At 34.9% G+C, this 20,463-nt stretch overlaps 2 protein-coding genes across 2 annotated transcripts; one reads left to right on the plus strand and one right to left on the minus strand.

Moving 5' to 3' along the window:
• Positions 1 to 4,318: 4,318 nt before the first annotated feature.
• LOC125832654 (protein PUTATIVE RECOMBINATION INITIATION DEFECT 1) lies at positions 4,319 to 10,714 on the minus strand. Its single transcript, XM_049511854.1, has 9 exons — positions 10,268 to 10,714; positions 9,083 to 9,189; positions 8,831 to 9,003; positions 7,938 to 8,246; positions 6,630 to 7,596; positions 5,835 to 6,537; positions 5,473 to 5,753; positions 4,727 to 5,393; positions 4,319 to 4,581 (listed from the first exon to the last, which is right to left on the minus strand). The coding sequence occupies exons 1-9, from the start codon at positions 10,712 to 10,714 to the stop codon at positions 4,351 to 4,353; spliced, it is 3,885 nt and encodes a 1,294-aa protein (XP_049367811.1). The 3' UTR covers positions 4,319 to 4,350.
• An 892-nt stretch (positions 10,715 to 11,606) lies between these two features.
• LOC125832549 (uncharacterized) lies at positions 11,607 to 18,240 on the plus strand. Its single transcript, XM_049511726.1, has 4 exons — positions 11,607 to 11,690; positions 11,899 to 12,077; positions 15,761 to 15,918; positions 17,866 to 18,240. The coding sequence occupies exons 2-4, from the start codon at positions 11,915 to 11,917 to the stop codon at positions 17,971 to 17,973; spliced, it is 429 nt and encodes a 142-aa protein (XP_049367683.1). The 5' UTR covers positions 11,607 to 11,690; positions 11,899 to 11,914; the 3' UTR covers positions 17,974 to 18,240.
• The last annotated feature ends 2,223 nt before the right edge of the window (positions 18,241 to 20,463 follow it).

Genomic DNA, 20,463 nt, shown 5'->3' on the forward strand with positions numbered 1-20,463 from the left:
TGGATAATCACGAAAAAAGTCTATTACTACTACTTAGGATATTCCTTTTTTGTGTGAGTTCAATTATTTTCTTTGTCTTAATTTATGTGAAAAAAAATTTCACAATGAAAGTTAAACCACCTACTTAGGACCCGTTTGGCCATAGATTTCCCAAGTAATATTTGGCGAAAAAATTAGCAAATAGTGTTTGTCCATACAATTTGCCATTATTTGGCAAATATTTTTGGCAAACATCCCAAATTCCCAAATACTAGTTTTTTCTAGTATTTGGGTCAAATCTCATTATTTGGGATCTTTTAAAAATTGAAATTTTACACCAAACTTTTATCTTTTACAAAAACACTCTCTATAATAGTTATTTGCATTGTATTACATAATTTTTTACGTGAAAACTAAAGTAGTGATGAAATATTCAGTGAATATGAAAGTGATGATATGGTTGTTGATGAAAATGATGAACAATCGGCCTAGGATTACAAAGTCATGTGTTTTGTCTACTTCGCGATGTATGGAAGGATGCTTGTTGCACTCACTCCAAACTACTGCATTGCTCCAGTGTCATGGACACTACTTGTTATTTATTGCAACGAAGATCCAAATGAGTTGTAAGACAAACTTATGGTTAGTTTTGACAGTTTTTAAAACTTACGGGTATAATCATAGTTTTCTAAAAAAGTGAAATATGTTTCCCAAATAATATGGTCAAACACATGGTGAAATTTCACCCAAATTTTTACCCAAATAATATTTGTCAAGAATATTTGAAAATTTATGGCCAAACGCTAGCTTAATTTCTTTGTTTGAAAGTAAATTTGTGAAAAAAGGTAAAAAGAAGAAGGTGAATCTTTCGGCGGAATTGAGAATAATTAGTTAGGAAACAGTAAAATTTAAAGGAGCTTTTTCTTATTTGCTTTTTTCGAACAAGTCAATAGGTAGTAATTCCAAGATGTCAATTCCTAAAGTTATGAATGATTGTACTGCTTGTCTTACATCCACTTGCTTCTTTTACAAAATTAAAAAAATATATATATATTTAAAAATGGGGATTTTGTTAATTCCATCTGCTAATCTATTCATTTTACCAAAATCACTTCTTAGTATAACTTCATGAAATTCCTAAATATTCACCTCTTAGATAAACCAGGTCAATTGGTGACTTGTTGTTTTCTCTTTTGGATAACCATGTAATGTAATATCATATAGCTTGTGTAAGATAATATATAGTTGAACCTAATAGAAGAATAAATCCCTTTCCCAACCTCCAAGCTCCTGCGATGTCAAATAGGCAGATTGGATTAAAATTAGAAATATTAAAATGAGTTGAAATATAAATTGAGTTGGATCCTGATCCGCCCAAATTTACTTTGAGCTTAAACATGGGTTGAGTCTTGACCCGCTCAATTTCACCCGTTTAATCTCAATAATTTTAATATATTATTATTTAGGTTTTATAACCATAATTTGAATTTCACCTCAAGAAAATTTATAAAAGAAGTTACAAATGGATAGATAAATCTTAAAAAATATAAAATAGTTAGTAATTCAAACCTTCAATATAGGAACATACATTACATCAATACAAATAAAGAGACTTAAAACGGGTTGAAATTGGAGATTAACTTGGGCTCAATTGAGGATTCTCTTAAAATGGATGAAGGCATGAATGAGTTGAAATTGAACCCAATTCAAATTATCTTGAACTCAACCCTTAAAATTTTGAATAGGCTGGACGGGTCACCTATAGTTGGGCTCATTTTTAACACTCCTGCTCCAACCTATAAGCTTAATTTAGTGTTGTGATTATACAAACAACAAGGTGATATTGCCCAACTACAAGTACTTGTCTTGAATACGATCACACAATTGATCGATCATCGATGAATCAAAATATTGTACAAGAATTTGTTCAATCTTTATCAGTTTTTTTACACTAATCTCATCTACAAACTCATAATTGTTAGACATTTAATCCAATCTCTTTTTGGAAGGAACTAACGAAAAACAGTCCTAGTACTATTTATTGCATCCCCTTTTGATAGGGATAACTTATCTTGTTACTAATTAATAATCTTTTCTGTAAAATAAAATAAAATGGGGGTAGGAGATGGAAAAACGAGGGAGGTGATTATAAGGTGGAGAATCAAACTCTCACCAATTAATCGTGATATAACTTATTACACAACCAAATACCAAATAAGAGCGTACTAAACTTTTATTCGAGGACTAAATTAAATGTTTATCCAACATACCAAATTGTTCTATGGCTTGCTGGAGCACTATTTTTTAGGTTATTTACTCACCTAAAAATTATTGAGACGCATGTGATGTCCTAATTAAAAGGTCAAGGGTCACCATCAATGTATTTGCCGATTATATAACACTCTATTAATCAAAACATAGCAAAAGTATGACAGCCAATTTTCCACTGAAAATCGATTAGGACTTCTTCAGAAAGCACCAAAATCTCTTGAAAAATAGTACTATACCAAATAATTCCCCCTTATAGCTCCTTTTTTTCAATTGCTAACAAGTACTGTTTCAATGGTCCCTAACATGAGTAATTAGTTAGAAATTGTAATTTCTAGACTGGCTATTAGCACCTTTATGAATCTTCAACCAAACTCATAATGGAGCTATTTATATTTTGTCCTCCTAATAAAAGTTTCTTTTTGAAACTTTTTTCCCACCTTTTATGATATGTCAAGATCATATATCATTTTGGGAGCGCAAAAAGTTACTACCTAAAAGAAACAAATCCAATTAGTCATGATAATATACGGCACCCCACAGCAATATTTAATTCATGAACTATATAATATAACAATAAGTATAATACTAATGAAGTATTGACACCTTGCAAATAGTTTCTAATTTCTCCAAAATTATGTGTTTATAATTTATAAGCATATCACGTGTGGATCATATCATTTAGAGGGGTCAATGATCCACTTTCTAGTAATGAAATAGATATATAGTACGCAAAAGAAGGAAAAAGATATGGACCGTATAAGTATTAAGTTCATCCATATATTCCCAGAAGCACAAGTTGCAGCATATAGTAAACCAGAAAGAACTTGGGGAAATCTTAATCGAGTATTATACTCCTCATTAATTATCTTGATATAATTGATAAATCAATGTATAAATTGATCAGCCTTAACGAGGAATAAAAGAATTGATTCATCCCCAAAAAGATCCTGAAATCATGAGCTTATTAATACCTATATAAGTTAATGATTTATCAGTAGTTCTGACTGATGTACAGATAAGCTAAATCTATTTGTTCAATAAGGGGCAGGATGAGAATAAAAGGAGTAAAGGGGACACAGGGACGTGGGTGTTGCTTTTCATGATTTAACAAGATAACCCCCTCCTCACAGGGACCACATCCCTCTTGCAAATCCACTGCCTTTTTTATCATGTTTCTCATCTCATGCATGATTTATGAAGGACGAAACTTCATATGTTATGTGCTTTTTGGTTTTATGAATGTAGATTGTCATTGTACTCATAATTGTTCATTTGTATATAACGAAAAATTCTAAGTAGAAGACAATGTCCATCCACTTCTATGGCTGAAAAATTGCATTTATCGCTATCTTAGAGAAACTCTGATAAATTCGTTATATAAGAAGTACTGGAAGGATCCCCAAGTTTGAGGTCGAGTGAGTGGGGGTCCTCCATCCCATCTCTTTGATCATTTTCTCTAGCCTTAGTATATGTACAAATTAGGATAACAAGTATATATAGTAAAAGGTGTATTAAATTATTGGATGGTGGGATATCTTTTTCATGCAAGGGAGTTTTATAATGCTGAGATGAGAGGAACTATTACGTCTGTGGGAGAAACTAGAAAGGAATATGGTCCCATCAATTATTTAGCTATTCCTATGTACACTTCCAGAAAACCAACAACATTTATCAAGGACTTATTTTGTTTGCTTAATGCTAGGGCCCAGCCCCTAGGTTCTTAGGCTTATAGTTGACACAGTTCAGGCTTTGCCACAACGATGGGCCTGCCCAGCCCAGCCCAAATGTTTCTCAAGGAAGAAAGAGCCTCTTCTACCATTCAATTTGGGGAGGTCAACTGTTAGCTTTTTTTCCCACTTTCTTTGTCCCTCTTTTGGAATAACAAAACAAAGAGTAAAGAATATAGGTAGAACTTGGTGATGCACAGAAAGTAGAATTACTAAGGCAGTGCTTTGTATGTGGCCAATGATACTGAAGATACTAGCAGATGACACTGCCCTTTGAGTTTATGAGTGACAAAACAGGAAAATATCTGAATTGTTTTTGGTAAAGAACGTATATATATGATACTCTGCCAAACCTAACTTTAATGGTGCAAGCTCAATCTTCCCTCATTAAACATTTTGAAAATAAGTCTATTTCTTCCAACAATTCCCTTTTCCCACTTTGAAATCTTGAAGACTCCATAACACTAGATGGCTGAGTCGTTATGAGGCTAATGAGAAACTGACAAACTTTACCTACATAATCTGAAGCAGCTGCTACGTTCCATGTCTTCTCCTCTTCCCCAGCATGTTGAAGTTTGTCTGTGTAGATACATTTTCTGCATTCCTGCAGGCAAACATAATAATAATGGAATTCCATTTATTCATTTTGGCAGTGTTCTATTTTTTTTGTTCTTTTTCAAAAAAGCAAGCTTCATGAGGCCAGATCACAATAGGAACCAATGAACTTTTGAAGATTAAGTATCTATTACCTGGAATACTTGATTTAGAGCAGCAATTTGTTCATCATTCAGAAAACCATAATTAAGCAACTTCCTTAAGAGGAACACCAACTCAGCGCTCAAATTAGAATTTGTAATGTTTCTAATAATGGCAAATATGCAAGATTCATTGAAGATTGAAGTCATCCATTGAGGAACTTTATTTCTTCTCAGCAGTTCAACTGCAATATGAATTGCAGGCTTGTGATGGATCATGAAAGATTTTGAAGCCAAAGATGGAGCTGCCAAGGACATCACTAATTCTTCTACTATAAACCGACACCAGTTGTTCCTTTGTATAGCTGATACTTCTGTTTCCACATCTTGCCACCCAATGAGCATAGACAAACAGAGGGAACAGTTCATTGCTACAGACATGTCACTTGAGAATATTTGGCCTTCTAAAACAGCCATTATAGACAACAAATAATTAGTTCTGAATTTTAATGTGTCTGATTTTCTACTTCTCTCATCTTCTATTCCGCTGAATAACTCCAGAAGGTATTGCGAGCTAAGTAACTTAATAGGAATAGATCCAAAATGCAATAACTTGCACAAATCGTGGCACTGTATACTAATATAAGGCCAGGGTTGTGGTATGTTGGTAGGATCCAGCAGATATTGACAGTCCACAATCCCTGGTAAAATGGCATGCACACTAGCAAAATAAACTATTAGATTCCAAACTAAAAACAAAATAAAAGAAAGCATAGAACCTATGTTAAAGGAACTGATACCTTCTCAAAGAGAAGTAAAGCAGTGAAAGCACAAAAACAAGAGCTTCTACAGATCTTGTTCCTTCGTCTTGTTCAACTAGTGAAGGTCCCTTGGAACAGGCATTGGCGATAGTGGTATTAACCAATGATAGCAAATGAGTACTAAGGATTATGGTTTTCGAAGGTTCAACCATCACTTGATTTACTGAGTGATGCAAAACCATAGAAAGAATGCCAATTGATATAAGAGTTCCTGGAGTCCATCCATCTGCAGCTACTGAGGGGATCAGGTAGTCGATAATCTGCAATTAAGGAAAAGTCTAATTACTACAGAGTACAGAGGAACTGGAAGCAAACAGCATTTAGAAGAGTGAGTACTATACTTTCACCACAATTGCAACCCAGGGTTCATCATCGGAGAGGGATTCAGAGTGTACTGCTTGAAGAATGCAGGATACTAGTTTGGAGATGGACATGAAAGTATCTGGGGATGAAGAATGACCAAACTTATAGTAAAGATTCTTAATTGCAGCAGCTATCCCATGCATGCAAAATTGATCTGAAGCACTTGGTGAGATTTCTATTATATGTTTTATGGTATTCACCACTGAAACAATGTCATACTCGGAATATTGTTCTCCAGCCTCTCCTAATAGAAACACCATGACCATACCTAAAAAGTTATCCCCCAAAGCTACAAGTTTTGTCATAACATACACATCTATCTTCTGATTGGCTTCACCATGGATATTTATCTGGTTTACGTTGGAGCAATTGCATCTGCAAAATTTCAAAATCTGGGCAGACAACACGTTGCAGATTTTCTCTTGTTGGAACAACCATTTCAAAGATCTTACGTGGATTCTTGTAGATAGCAAATCCCAGCCCTTTTCCGCAAGTAGGTGGAACACAATCCTTTCAGCCTCTGGGCTGTAGGGGATTTGGTAGCTCACCTTGGCTAAACCTCTGTATAGTGCATAAAGATTTATAAATATTCCCAAAACAGAAGCTCTGTGCATGTTTTTGCTGCTGTTAAGTAGAATATATTGCTCCAATGAAGCTAACACAAGCTTATCATCTGCAATTCTGGAAAAGGGATGACATGATCAACTGAGGACTGATAACATAAGCAGGGAAAATGCAGAAAGAGTAAGATTAAGATTCCAGAAACTATTTACCGATCGTCATACAGTGAGCTGATGTACAGTAACAGAAGAACTGCCAGTTGGCGAGAAGACAATTCAACATTTTGGGAGCTTTTATGGCCCAGAAGGAAAAGCAAATCTATAGGATCAGATGGAAGATGTGGAGCAGCATCGCTAATGCATCGCGCAGAATCAACCCCAAGAATGATATCTGTCATCACACTAAAGATAAGATAAACCTTCCTTTTCATCTTTTCAGAAGGGAAAAAGCCTAAACATCCATATGCAAAACTGAACCAGGAAGATGTGAGCAGAACATTTGCAAATATTTTAGTTTCAGTTTCTGAATCTTGTAGCAATATGGAATAGAAATTTTCAAGTATTGCAGCTGGAATATCCTCATCTTCCATCTCATGAAGGGATTTCATAAACCATGGTAATATATGTGTTTTGCATACATCTATAATGCTTCTTCTAAGCTCTGTGTTGGTTGAGCTTGAGGAATTCATCCCAACACTATATGAATATGCCTCTTTCAGTAGGTAAAGAGAGTTCAAAAGTTGACCCGGGTATTTGCCATAATTAATTAAACAAGTTAAGATGCAATTTCTTGATGCATCCTGAATTGATAGTAAGAAACTTGAAATCCCACAGGTAGATGAACATTTCATAAGTGCAACAAATATTGAACAGACCAGAGCTAATGTCTCTGGAAGCATGCCTATTTCTCCGTCAAGATTTTTCTTGAGCATTCCTGTCAATGAAAGGCTTATTTCTTCTACCTGAGACTTGGATACCACCCCTGGGCAGTTCTCAACAGAGTTCCAAATAAGCCTGAGTGTCTCAGTCTGTACAGGGTGGAAAGGAATTTCAGCAACATGATGCAGAACTGGAATCAGGGCCATGAACCCAATTGCAAGTCTCTGTCTAAATGCTTGCTCAGCAGTTGCTAAAATATCAAGAAGCTGAATACAAGATTTAATTGTTGGATCTTTGCATCCTGCAAATTAATGAGTTACTTCATTAGTCATTACAGACAAGATTAATTGCATAATCTGACCTAATATAATTAGAATGTTCTCTAGCTCATTGTCGTGAGAGAACTTAGATCTTGTCGAACCATATGGACAACAAACATTGAAGCCATGGTAATTTGTTTATTGTAGGATAACACTGTAATGGCCAGAGAATTGGTTGATTTCAAGATAGTTTAATTGTAAACGAAAAAACAAATAAAATAGAGTGCGACTGAAATGCCGTCTTTCATCTTTCATTTCTTCAAACGAAACTAATACGTATAAATCTAACTGCTCAGGCACTGTGTATAGCTGATATTCTTACTTGACAATCTCAGCACTTCAAACACATAGTCTGCAATGTTCTCTTCAACAAATACTTGGATTTCATTTTCTAAGACATCTTTCCCCGACAGATAAAGGTAAAGTAAATCTAGCGCTGCTATTTGAACTTGATTATCAGAAGAAAGCAGGGGGCCTTTGACTGCCTCTGCAAACAAGATAGCTAGAGGCCCATCTGATATCTGCTCATTTGTTTCCATCAAGTGGTCAACATCATAAGAACTCCTGCTCCTTGTGCCAATTATAGAAGTAGTTTGAAAGAATCCTCTTTGCATTATTACTGTTAAGAATGCTGCATAAACAAAGAGTATCACTGATTTAACAAATGTGAGAGATGAGATTATCTTGCAGAAACTCTAACATCAGCAGCTGCTTATTCTGTGGTGTTTCTTTTTTCCCTTTCTCCTTTTCCTTATGGGAATGGTGGCGGAAGGGAGGGGACAAGAGAGGGTTGAAGCCAGAAGAGAGAGATTATCAGAGCTCTGGTGAAGAGTGCATAGAACTTCGCTAGTCAAGTCAGCAGCAAATATACACGCAAAACTTTTTATCAGTCAGAGTATATCCAAGGTGTGAACAGATTTATGGAGCCTGTTTACCACAACATAAGGCTCAAGAGCCACAACATCTCTAGATTCAAATGATTTCTCAAGGAGAGATATGGCTATTCCTATAATGCATTCTCGCTTTTTAGCGACCATACTTCCCTGGTATACTTGTCAGATATATTATAAATTAGTCAGCTATTCACCATATACTCCTCTTATTTTGCAATAATCCAAGAACAAAATGGTTAACTGTCAAGATATTCACTGGAAAACCAAATTCAGAGATGCAAAAGCTCAAGAAGCAGAAATGGGTAATGTTAAAGAAGCTTACCTATACAGTTTAAGCGAACATCATCACTTTGAGCTTTCATGAGAACTGCCAGTGCTAAGTGTAGGAGCTTCGAGAAATGACCAAATAAACTGGGAGGATCTTCACCGTCTTGAGACACATTGAGTAGGAATAATTTGTATAGAACAAACAGGATTTCCCCTTGAATATCTTCACTGTACTCAAGAAGGAATTGACCTTCAGGGCTTTGTTTAAGGAAAAATGGATAGCCACCGTCTCAGTTTCAAGAGTCACCTGGACAATTGAAGGCCGCCAACGAGATTGAAAATGAGGGCATCCGTTTCTTCGAGGCAATAGGAATGGTTTTTTTGGTAATCCAAGAGAAGACCTAAGCAGTGAAGCTTTTTTTTTTAAAATGGGTCAGATTACATGTATTAGAGGAAAACATATGTCACTGCAAATACAGAAATAAATATAGAAACTAAAAATTCTCTGTGCAAATTGAAGGCTGAGTTATCTCATTAAAATCCAATGTGTATTTGACAGATATCAGGTCAATAATACCAAGACAGAAACGCTAAGTGTAACTTCTTCCTCTTTCTTGTTCATTCTAGCTTCTCAATGAGAAAATCAATTACATACAAAGTGTACCATCTCTAAAATGAGCAATTTGCTCATAGAGGTCAGCAGCAGACAGGAACCGAATAGAATGTGAAGCTACTCTAAAAAGGTTGTGAATCATCATGAGGAAACATATAATTGGTGTCATTTTAATGCAACTCAAATTTTCACAAATTCAAAATCATTTACAGTTCCTCCCATCTTTTATTTGCTTATTTTGTAACATCTTACAAGTGTTTTCCTACACAAGTCTTTTAATGGACTTGAACACTGGCATTGAAACTTGAAATAACTACCTAAGCAGGTTTTAGCTTTCTACTCACTGCTCTGGCTAAAACTAATATTTTCTCAGGAATCATTCTGACTCTGGTTTTCCAATCAAATCTGCAACAGTGGCTGTGCTTAAACTTAGGCTGTTAGTCAGTGTCATTGACTCACTGAAATTGAAAGCAGTTGCCAAATAACTGTGGAAAAGCTACTATAAAAGCAATATTTGATTTTAGGCATTGAAGAGTGAGCAAGAAAGCTATACTGCCAAAACCTGTTCTTATTATAAATCTTAATAGGATCTTCAAAATCATTTTCAGTACCGAAAACTTTACTGATCACAGTCGGCTGTCTGCCACCACACAGTTGCACTGTGCTGAAGGACACTGAGGAAATTAGGAAAACCAGATACTTACTCAGTTCCAGTTTTATTTCCTTATTAGTCCATTTTAGAATGACACACTTCTATGTAGGAGTATATGTTGTATCATGTATGGCTATATCTATGTAGCTATACCTTTCTACAGCTCCATTCTAAATTACACTTCCATAAATCGGAAATTTAAAAATTAGGACAGAGGGAAAGGTTACCGTGTGGAGCTGTCTCTGACTCCAAGCTAAAGATCCACTGGAAAGACGATCTGCAAACCGAGCCACAAACTCTGCATGCACATCGCAGTCCGGAGCTTCACACAACTGCATAATCAAATCCATAGTTTGCTTGGCTATGGGCTCATCATCGAAGGAAGATAGAACACCGACGATAGGCGAGATTAGGAAATGAGAGTGGAATGTGAAGAAGGTTTGGCGAAAACTCGGTTGAAAAAGCGCGATAGATAACTGGGAGAGAGCATAGGAAACGTGAACTGTCGGTGATCTCGGATTGGAAATGAGATTGGACAAGCAGAGCAGACAAATTGATCCGCCTTCATCGGTTGGGATAATCAAAGTCGAGCTATGGCCTTGGGCGCATGTTAACGGTGGTTCCGGCGGTGGTGACGGTGGTAAGTGGGGGAGATGAGAGGTGGCGAAATACATATTTTGTTGCTGTAGTACTACTGTGTGCGTGAGTGAAGGGACTGGCGAGTGCGATGGAGAAGGTGTGGGATGAATAGCAAGGCGGGAGAAAAACAAAATCTTTGACGCCTTCTCGCTTTCAAATTCGATATATTCTATATATAATAAGCTACCATGCAAAGATTTTTATAGTATTTAGTTACATCGTAACTATCTTGTTAGCTTTCAATCAAAGGAAATACTTCTTTTTCTATATATAATAAGCTATAATGCAAAAAAAATTATAGTATTTAATTACATTGTAACTATTTTGTTAGTTTTCAACCAAAAAGTCAGAAAGTCTAAAGACGATGGTAACTTAACAAAGTATTCGTTCTATGATTATGAATAGAATTTGAGAAATAATGCAATATTAACTCGGTCATGGGCACTCCAACAAGCTTCAATAGCTATCAATGGACGTGTTTGAATTGACTTGGGGATGCAGAGTCTTTTTATGTTATGAAGATTCTAATTTGCAATGTCACATGATTTTTTTATGTTGGTTTGACACTGTTTTTTAACCAGGCGACTTGGTAAGGTGAGAAATACAACAAGTGTGAAAATGGGTTAAAATGACATATATTTTTTTAGTGAAAATAATTCCATGAGGTAATAAAACTCCACAAATTTTAGGTGTCTTTTTTTAAAAAAAAATGAAAATAATTCCATGAGGTAATAAAACTCCACAAATTTTAGGTGTCTTTTTTAAAAAAAAAAAAAAAGTTAGGGGGATTTTATGTAGTGAGTTGGGTTCTTTCTTTTTAATAGCCCATCCTTGCCAAAATAAATAAAAACAATGAGAAAAAGTAAGAAGTTTAAAATAATAAATAAAATAGTTAAGAGTAGGGTTAGAGAAAGGGAAAATTGGAGTTGCTCACTTCACATTTTATTTTAGTACTAAACTGGAACCGGCTTCTCAGGAGGTGTTCAACCAGTGATTTTCTCAGCTGTCCATGTAAGTTTTTTCGTGTTCTTAATACAATCGGCAATTGTATACATCCATCACAATTTCCATCCATTTTTCCTTTATAACGAAACTGCATCCTCTTTGTTCGACGAAATTCCTCTATGGAGGAGATCGCTTCGTTTTATTTTTTGCAAATTTCTTTAGTTATTGCATTGTTCTAATATATATAACGACAATGATGCCTATATCTTTTTAGCAATCTAGTCTCAGTCATGCTGGCTGCTAGACTATTCGGGAGGACATTCTTGGCGGCGGCCAAATCAGAGAGTTCAGCCGCTGCAGCTGCTTCTTCTTCTGCTGCTAGAACCCTTAATCCGCTTGAGCAGTTTTTTGAAGTAGATAGAACCCCGGAAGATGATAAGCCCGTCGTCTATGGTAAAATCCCTTTCATATTCTCCGTTGAATCTGCTTTGTTGTTGGCATAATTGGCTATACTTCTTTTTAAAATGATCTCTACTGCTTGTGTTTTCTATAACATGTATGGGAAAAGTACATTTCATTGGTCTTTAAAGGGTTACTTGTTGTGCTGGTATGCAAATAAGTTTAGTATAGCAAATGACTGGCTACCCACATACTAGCCCTAGCTAGTTCCGTCTAATTTGATCTTCATTATCATATATAAGTGACATGTGTTTAGGTAGTTCTTCGACAAGGGCAAGCTGCTGCAAAAATATAGTAATTGTTCAACAAGTTCCCAAAGCTAAAACTTATGCAATGTACTGGAAGATACTCTGCAATGTTTGGTTCTTGTCACTGATAAATAATCAACAAAATACAAACTTCTAGGTTAAAATCCACAAAAATGACATCTTCCAATGGACTATTTTATGTAAATTGAAACCAGGTGTCACGAATACTACTCTTAGATGTTCAATTATCCAATCTAGACCGGAAATTGAAAACCTAGTTGCAAATATTTAAGATCATAGCTTATTGGAGGTTTCATTTTACTCTAAATAAAAGGTTCTCGCCTGGTGGCTTAAGTTGTGTAACAGCTCAAAAGTCTATCATGACTGCTGTGTCATTTCAATTCCATGCTATGCCAAAAAACAGTAAAAATTACATTTCTACTTGTCCTTGATGTTAAATACTGTTCTGTTTTACTGTTTAAAAAAATTGCACTTCTTTCCTTCCAAATGATACACCATGTGGCTGTAGGAAGTGAGTTCCATGTCTACATCTTTGCCTCCCCTGGCCTGTGTATGTGCCAACATTGCATTAATTCATTAGTTATCCTTGGCACTTTCCAATTAACCCCCATTATAGTCAAAATAAAGTCTGAGATCTGTTTTGTTAAAGTGCAATGTATGAAGAGGTAGTTCACATCCTCACTTTACTTCTCACACGGAGAATATTCACTGCAGATATTTACCCCTCCTTCTGAAAGTTTTCTTGGGTTAAACATGCTCCTTGGAGGCTTGGTCCACCAACCAAGCACTCTACCTTCAAAGGGCCTTGAAAAAGTTTCCATTATATTGTTGTGGTTTTACATCATTATTGCAAGCTCCTCAGATTCCTCTACTATTGCCTCAATAATTTCTTCATCATTCTCAACTTCTAGTTAGGGTTTCTATTTCAAGTGTATCTGTTGGGTTTTTGGTATTGCCTCTTCAGTTCTATAAATGCTTTGGCTGCTGCTTTGGTGTATTTGGTTCATGTTGGATAGTAAAACACTAAAATTATTATTGGCTATCCATAGGTATTCCCTAGTGGTAAATGAAGTTAGAATCAAGGCTATGTTAGACCAAAGTTTGATTTGGACAGGGTCACCTTCATCCTGGTGGAAGGGTACAAGTATCCACGGATTCAAGGTGCCTACAAGTTGGTATGGACGCCAATTTTTATCAGGGAAAAATATCCCTTAGGTGAAGTTTCACCCTGTTGAGCTTCTGGCAGCTCAGAAACTATTACATATTTGATTTAGTTGAAGCCTGGAATGTTAAATGTGCTATTTTAAACAATATTAGGATCAAAAGTAGGATATAAAAATGATTAGGGAGAGAAAAACACTACTCCCCTTTATCATGTTATGTGACACTTCCTTTTTTAGTTTGTCCCAAAAGAAAGGCTCTTCTCTCTTAAATCCAACTGTTTGATCTTTTTATATAGGTGGTTCAACCAGGCCCCTGTAACCACTGTTGAACTTTTTTTGGACTACGTCGGCTGTTTAGTGATTTAGTAAATTCTTGTACAGGAGCAGATCCCTTCGTTTGCTGTAATTTTTTGCTTTGCATCTTCTTGATGCCTTCTAATGAAATCTCCTTACTTCATAAAAAAGAAAAACTCTTCTCTCTTTTTTGAATTTCTTAATCTAGAATTCCCATTTGACTTTAATGACATGAGTTGTTGGGACCTACTTGATGTAAAATTTCATTCTTTTATTGGGAGATAGAAAGTAAAAACATGTGTAACTCTAACCATTAAAAGGATAATTTTGTTTTTTTTGCATATATTTGGCTTACATGTCAAAAGTCTTCTTAAATTTTGTGCTCGTTGAAACACCTTCAGTAAAATAGAACAAAGGGAGTGTTCTATTGCATAATTTTTAAAAAGCTATAAACTAAGTACCAAAGTTGTTGTGGGAATGATATGCTTTGGTTATCAACGAAGACTTCCAAAGGTGACGAGCTTTTCATACTAGTTGTTACCATATACTACAATACTATTGAATAGCCTGGCTTGGGGCTAAGATAACTCAAGTGGGAGAGTTGTGTTACGGGGTGATCTTATTTCACGGTTCAGTGAGTACTTTTTTTCTTATTATGTAGACCATGATTGAAATGCCATAAAACTTTCAAATTCCTTTTTAGTTTTTGGAGTTCTTGACAACAAACACCTTCCCCTTTGTTAGAAACGAAAATTTTAAAATAAATTGGATGTGACTGAATAGTACCTAGAGGCAAGAGCATTACCTTGCGATAATTTATTATGCAGAGTCAAACTGTCAAAGATTGATCTTTTCCTCAAAGACAAATACAATTGGATTGGCCTTGGACCTCAGAGAGGCTGCCTTCTCAAGGCATTGCAGACATTTAGTTGCCCTTGAGCATTGGCTTAGTTTGGGGATCTTTTATTTGGTTTAAATGTCTTTTAAAACCCTCTCAAACCACGTTTGCAATAATCAAAGTGGTAAGACCCCCACACTTCAAAGGGAGACTTCGGCTAGGAAACTTCTATTGGGACTCATCTTGATTACCAATCTGAATCTACTGATGGATACTCATAATGTACACAATATCGACTATTTTTGTATTTCCTTATAGAATGGCCATTCAATTTTCTTCTCTTTTGTAATTTCTATAATGTTTCAACAAAATTTCTCGAGTTCTAATTTGTAATTTCACAGGAAGCGGAGTAGTTCATAAACTACTACATAAGTATGAAACTGATTCTTTCACTTTAAAAGTGTAAGCAATGAGAAATTAAGGATGTTATGATTGAATGAAGGTGAATTATTTGGTTAAGCAACATACATGGAAGTATCCTATGAATACCATGTGAACAGACATTATTGTGAATCCTGTCACATTTTTTTCTGATTGTATCACTAGCTCTTTTTTCTTTTCTTTTCTTCCACCTCTTCTTTATTATTTGTTTTTTGTTTTTTCTGGGAAAATGTCCTTGTACATGAACCTCTATTGCTCAATTCTCTATCAAGATTGGGGTGTTTCATTGTCTTAATCATTACTGCAATTTGTTTTATTAGCATTTACCACTGAAAGCTGTTTCACTATTAGAGTATTTGGTTATTATGAATTTGTGTGCGGCTTATTATTTAGTTTGTGTTCTATGTTGGGAACATATAAGCCAAATTTCTCCGATTAAATTGAAGTCTAGCCAAATGGACTTCCTCACTGTAGATGAGAGGTCTATGCTCTAACTTCTTTGTGGTTTCTGTGCCCTTCGTGGCTCAAATGCTTGAAGGCCTTCTAGTTAAACACACACTAGAGATTGAAGTTCTCTTATCCTGAGTGGCAGGCTGGTTATTTAGTATGCTTGTACCATTGATTTATATCTCTCTGATTGGATGAACTCTGACATTTTAAAAACATTACTAGGTCGAGGTTGGAAGGCTTCTGAACTGCGTCTGAAGTCCTGGGATGATCTTCAGAAGTTATGGTATGTTCTTCTGAAGGAGAAGAACATGTTGATGACTCAACGTCAGATGCTCAATGCTCAGAACCTACGTTTTCCTAATCCAGAGCGTATTTCCAAGGTTAAGTTAGTTTCTTTTGAAGCTCCTAATCAAGCATTTAGTTACCTCTATTTTGACATGTTTCAATTAGATTCTCCTCCTGGATCTGAAGTAAAACTCCAAACTAACCTAAAAATATTAGTGTCATATTAGTGTCATCTTAAAATGGATTTTCTTGTAAGATTATACTCTAATTGCCACATAGAAGTAGAATGTGTTTTTTTTAATTGGTAAAGTTGTTTTCCTCCCACCTCCCAAAATGAGTAACCAGGAGAAAAGCAAGACTTACAAACAACCTATTAAATCTATAATTTGATCTATATCCTCTATATAAAGCTGTTTACACTGAAAAACTAAAGAAAGTAGACTGTGTTATGCAGCATAGATTGAAGGTTTTTTCTTGATTTCCAGAACATAAGATGTGCCCAGTGCCTGCAGTTGTTTGTCTTATGCACTTTTGGGGGCAATTCTAGGGGGCACTTTTTTTTGATCCACTATCCTCGGTAAACATATGTAGTCCTCCAGCTACAGAATGTATCCAGTGCAAGACTTACAAACGACCTATTAAATCTACAATTTGATCTATATCCTCTATATAAAGCTGTTTACACCGAAAAACTAAAGAAAGTAGACTGTGTTATGCAGCATAGATTGAAGGTGTTTTCTTGATTTCCAGACATAAGATGTGCCCAGTGCCCACAGTTTGTCTTATGCACTTTTGGAGGCAATTCTAGGTGACACTTTTCTTTGATCCACTATCCTCGGTAAACATATGTAGTCCTCTAGCTACAGAAAGTATCCAGTGTAAACATATCAGAAATGCTTTTCAGAAATCGCTTTTCAGAAATGCCTAAGTTTTTGGTGGCAATCTGTTCAGTAAATTTCTTGGTGGCTTGAATCTTGAGAAACTGGAGGAATACATTTTATCCTACATGATGTCCTACGGAATAGGTTTAAGATATTACTCCGTCTGGTCCATTTTACTTGTCATGTTTGCCTTTTGCACTCCACTTTAAAAAACATTAACGAAAAGGATAATTTGACTATATTATCCTTATTTTATTCTTTGATCTCAATTTAATACTACTCTTACTTTCACTACATTTTAATCCCTCTCCACATTTATTAGAATACAAGGGTGAAAGTGAAACAAATAATTAATTTTTTCGTGATTTTTAAAATGGCAAATAAAATGGATCAAAGGAAGTAGGAAACACCAAACCTCTATCTTGCAGAGAAATTACAGAAAAATATGGTGGTTCGAGAAAAATCAAAGTTAACTTTAATGAAGTACGGAAGCATGGTGTAGATCTTTTAACAGTTCAGATTTCCGTAACATTAGATAATTCACATTTCAAACTTCAGTTGTTTCAACCATGAAGAATCCAACCAGACCATGCATCAAATTTAGGTGATGCTTGAATTATAATATAGAACATAAGCAACTTGAAGCCTTGGGGGCTATGTTGCCCGGACCTTCAAAAATGATGTTGGACATGTGTCTGATTCTTCAAAAATACATTACTTTTGGGTAATTCGACACACCCCCATTGACATTTTTGGAGAGTCCGAGGCTCCGAGCAACCAAATCGTTTCTTTCAATACTATGTCTCTTTTAGTTTATGAAGAAAAAAATGGTAAAGATGCATGAATTAACTGAATAATTAAACACATCCCCATCTAATGGAAGTCTACCAAGTACAGCTAGTCATATTCATTAATCAAATCAGTATGTTTTCCCACTATATTTGATAAGCAATCAAGCCCATTTGAGTTTTATGCATTTATTTGTTTAGTACTAGTAAACAAAATTTGATCTTAAGTTTTCGTTGTGTTGATGTATATTTCATCAACAGACTATTGAAACCTCTGCATGTGGTATGTGAACCCTTGAGGCACTAAGCCATTAAAAATTCTGATGATGCATCTATTGCATTAGCATCTTCCTGACAAATGATTGATATTCAGGTAAGGAAGTCAATGTGCCGAATCAAGCATGTTCTTACTGAGAGAGCAATTGATGAAGCAGATCCAAGGAGGTCAACTGAGATGAAGAGGATGATAAATGCTCTATAATTTTCACACTCATCGGTAGTAGTGTTTATATGGCCTTATAATGAGTATTTGTCTCCTCGTCTATTAGCTCCGCATGTAGGAAACTTACTTTTCTTGTGTGTTGTGGTCATGAATTGGCAAATTTTATCTATCTACACAACATTCCTGACATCCATGATGGCAAACAAAAACTCTATGAACTAGTTTATTAGGATGTAATGGAGATGGCAATTCTGTTTAAAAGATTTGCTCATGCTGAAAATAAAAACCAAACTCCGTGTTTGTGAACGTGTGTTGGTCAATTGTTACATGCTTGTGAAATGCTGCCTCTCTAGTTAAACAGAGGCAGCTTATTTAGTTTGGTAAGTTACTAGTGAAACAGTTATTGCTGTAATTATAGGGTGTGCAGTGCAACACACACACACATGCTTGTGGAGCCGCTCTGGCTGATATTTACTTCATTCAATAGCACATCCCATGTTGCTTGTGGTGAATCTTTTGCATTTACTCCTTCAGCAGCTCCACAGCTCTCTCTGGTGTATTCACTTATTGCCAATAATCAGTATGAAATATATGCAGTACAGTCCTCTACCGTCGCTTTCATTGTAAGCGCCTGCAAATGGGACATATGAAGGGAAAAAGGATGAAGAAGACAGACAAAAGAAAGTTATTTCTCTACCTTCTATTTTGGGTTATGAATGTCCTTTATTTTTGTTCTATATTTATATATCCGTGATAAGTTGCCTTCATATTCGTTTAACCTCTCTCTTGGCACGTAATCTGCTGATTTGAATAGATATCGATGAATATAGTAAGCAAATCAACATATATTAGTCAGCTAATTAGCGTACTAATTTGAATTTTCAACCATGTTGTATAGTCAAAAATACGATTTGGTTGGTAGCGCCGTACGAAAACTTGTTTCGTGCTACAATAACTCTTAATTTTAAATCTAAATCTTCACTGTTTCAATTACTATAGCTATGGAGTTCAAATTTAGTAAGTCTTTAAACGTGTCATTATAGTGCCTAATCACCTAAGTTCTATACTATAGTAGTAACTAGGATCTTGGGACCTCTTAATCTATCCTAGCTTGGCTCTATCTAATAGACCATCATCTATATTTATACTTATTGTTTAGTTGGAAACAAGTTGTCCTGAGATAAGTTATCCTATCATGTATATGGGATAATTTATCACATCACTATGTTATACAAATGGTGGATAAATAATAATCTAAGGACTACCTAATATCTCCAGCCAAACACAAGATAAAATAATATTACACTTCATCTCGATATTATTTTACCTTATATCTCACACTAAATAATACTGAGATTAGTGGAGTAATAAAATTTACCAGCTATAGCACTTATTGATGATTAATGACGGTGAATTTAAGGAGTATGTTGGAAGATAGGTAAAGTTGCCAAATTTGTGAGGGTCTTTTGCGTTGAACCTAACAGTCCTTCCTCACCGTTTACCATTGCAATTTTATTTATTTTTACTAAAGAAACAATTTATGAGTATTTATGTTATCTTAAATCTAAAAGAGAATAGTGGGTGACTTTCTTTATGTTAGTCCAAATGTACTTAATTGTATTTACTTTCGTACTTTGAATTTTTTTCATGTTTTACTTTAACTGACAGCAAGATTAATTGGGGAAAAATGTATGTCGTGCCTGTTACAAGTTCATTTGATTGTAGTAGTTAACAAGAACGTAAACTTAAAAGTTCATTTGATTCTAGTAATGTCGTGGTTTTATGAGATCCATGCAATATAAAGTGCTAAACTTTATTTTAATTAACCGAACTCTAGATTAGTTAATACTAGTTGAAATGGTGGATAAGTAGACCGTAGTGTATTAGTGAAACTTCACATACTACCTTTCTTTTTATTAAACGCATTTCCAAAAGTTGAAATTAATGCACGATATTACAGGTTTGATATGGACATAATTATTCAATTTTGTTAACTTAATTTGACATAAGTTAAAAGATAGTACGAATTGTTATCAATATTAACATCAAAGAAAAAAAATAGCTCATCGAGATTTGGTTTGCTTCAAAATGATTGTCTTTCATGCATATTAATTAGTATTCCATTTGTTGTAATATAATTATTTGATTTGGAGAGAATTGGGATTAACATATGCGTCCAGAATTAGAATTAATTGTATTTTTGAGAGAGAACATGGATTCAATAGTTAAATTTGAACCTTGAAAGCATAATTAATTTGCTCTCTAACTTTAAAAGGAATATTTTGTGGTGGACACTCGTATGATTATAGTTCATAAATACTAATTTTCATTGTGTATTACATGTTTGTCATGATATGTTCATCTTCGTTTTAATTGAATTTTTGAAGAAAAAAAATAGGAAGTGTGATGACTATTTGAACCTAATTTCACGTTAGCTTTATTTTCTTATTTTGTTATAGTAAACAAATATAAAAAAATCATCATATTAAGAAAGAAAAAATAAAGCATCCATTTTATATAAAATTTTAA

The sequence above is a fragment of the Solanum verrucosum genome, unplaced genomic scaffold, assembly GCF_900185275.1.
Source record: "Solanum verrucosum unplaced genomic scaffold, falcon-dt-bn FXZP01000009.1, whole genome shotgun sequence".
NCBI lineage: Eukaryota > Viridiplantae > Streptophyta > Magnoliopsida > Solanales > Solanaceae > Solanum > Solanum verrucosum.

Bases quoted from the DNA above. Each gene is read 5' to 3' on its own strand.
- LOC125832654 (XM_049511854.1), bottom strand. From the start codon at position 10,714: ATGTATTTCGCCACCTCTCATCTCCCCCACTTACCACCGTCACCACCG. The intron at 7,597-7,937 runs GTAAGAATATCA...ATTAATTTGCAG, and splicing joins TGAAGTGCTGAGATTGTCAA to GATGCAAAGATCCAACAATT. The intron at 6,538-6,629 runs GTAAATAGTTTC...TCCCTTTTCCAG, and splicing joins AGCTCACTGTATGACGATCG to AATTGCAGATGATAAGCTTG.
- LOC125832549 (XM_049511726.1), top strand. From the start codon at position 11,915: ATGCTGGCTGCTAGACTATTCGGGAGGACATTCTTGGCGGCGGCCAAA. The intron at 12,078-15,760 runs GTAAAATCCCTT...AAACATTACTAG, and splicing joins TGATAAGCCCGTCGTCTATG to GTCGAGGTTGGAAGGCTTCT. The intron at 15,919-17,865 runs GTTAAGTTAGTT...ATTGATATTCAG, and splicing joins ATCCAGAGCGTATTTCCAAG to GTAAGGAAGTCAATGTGCCG.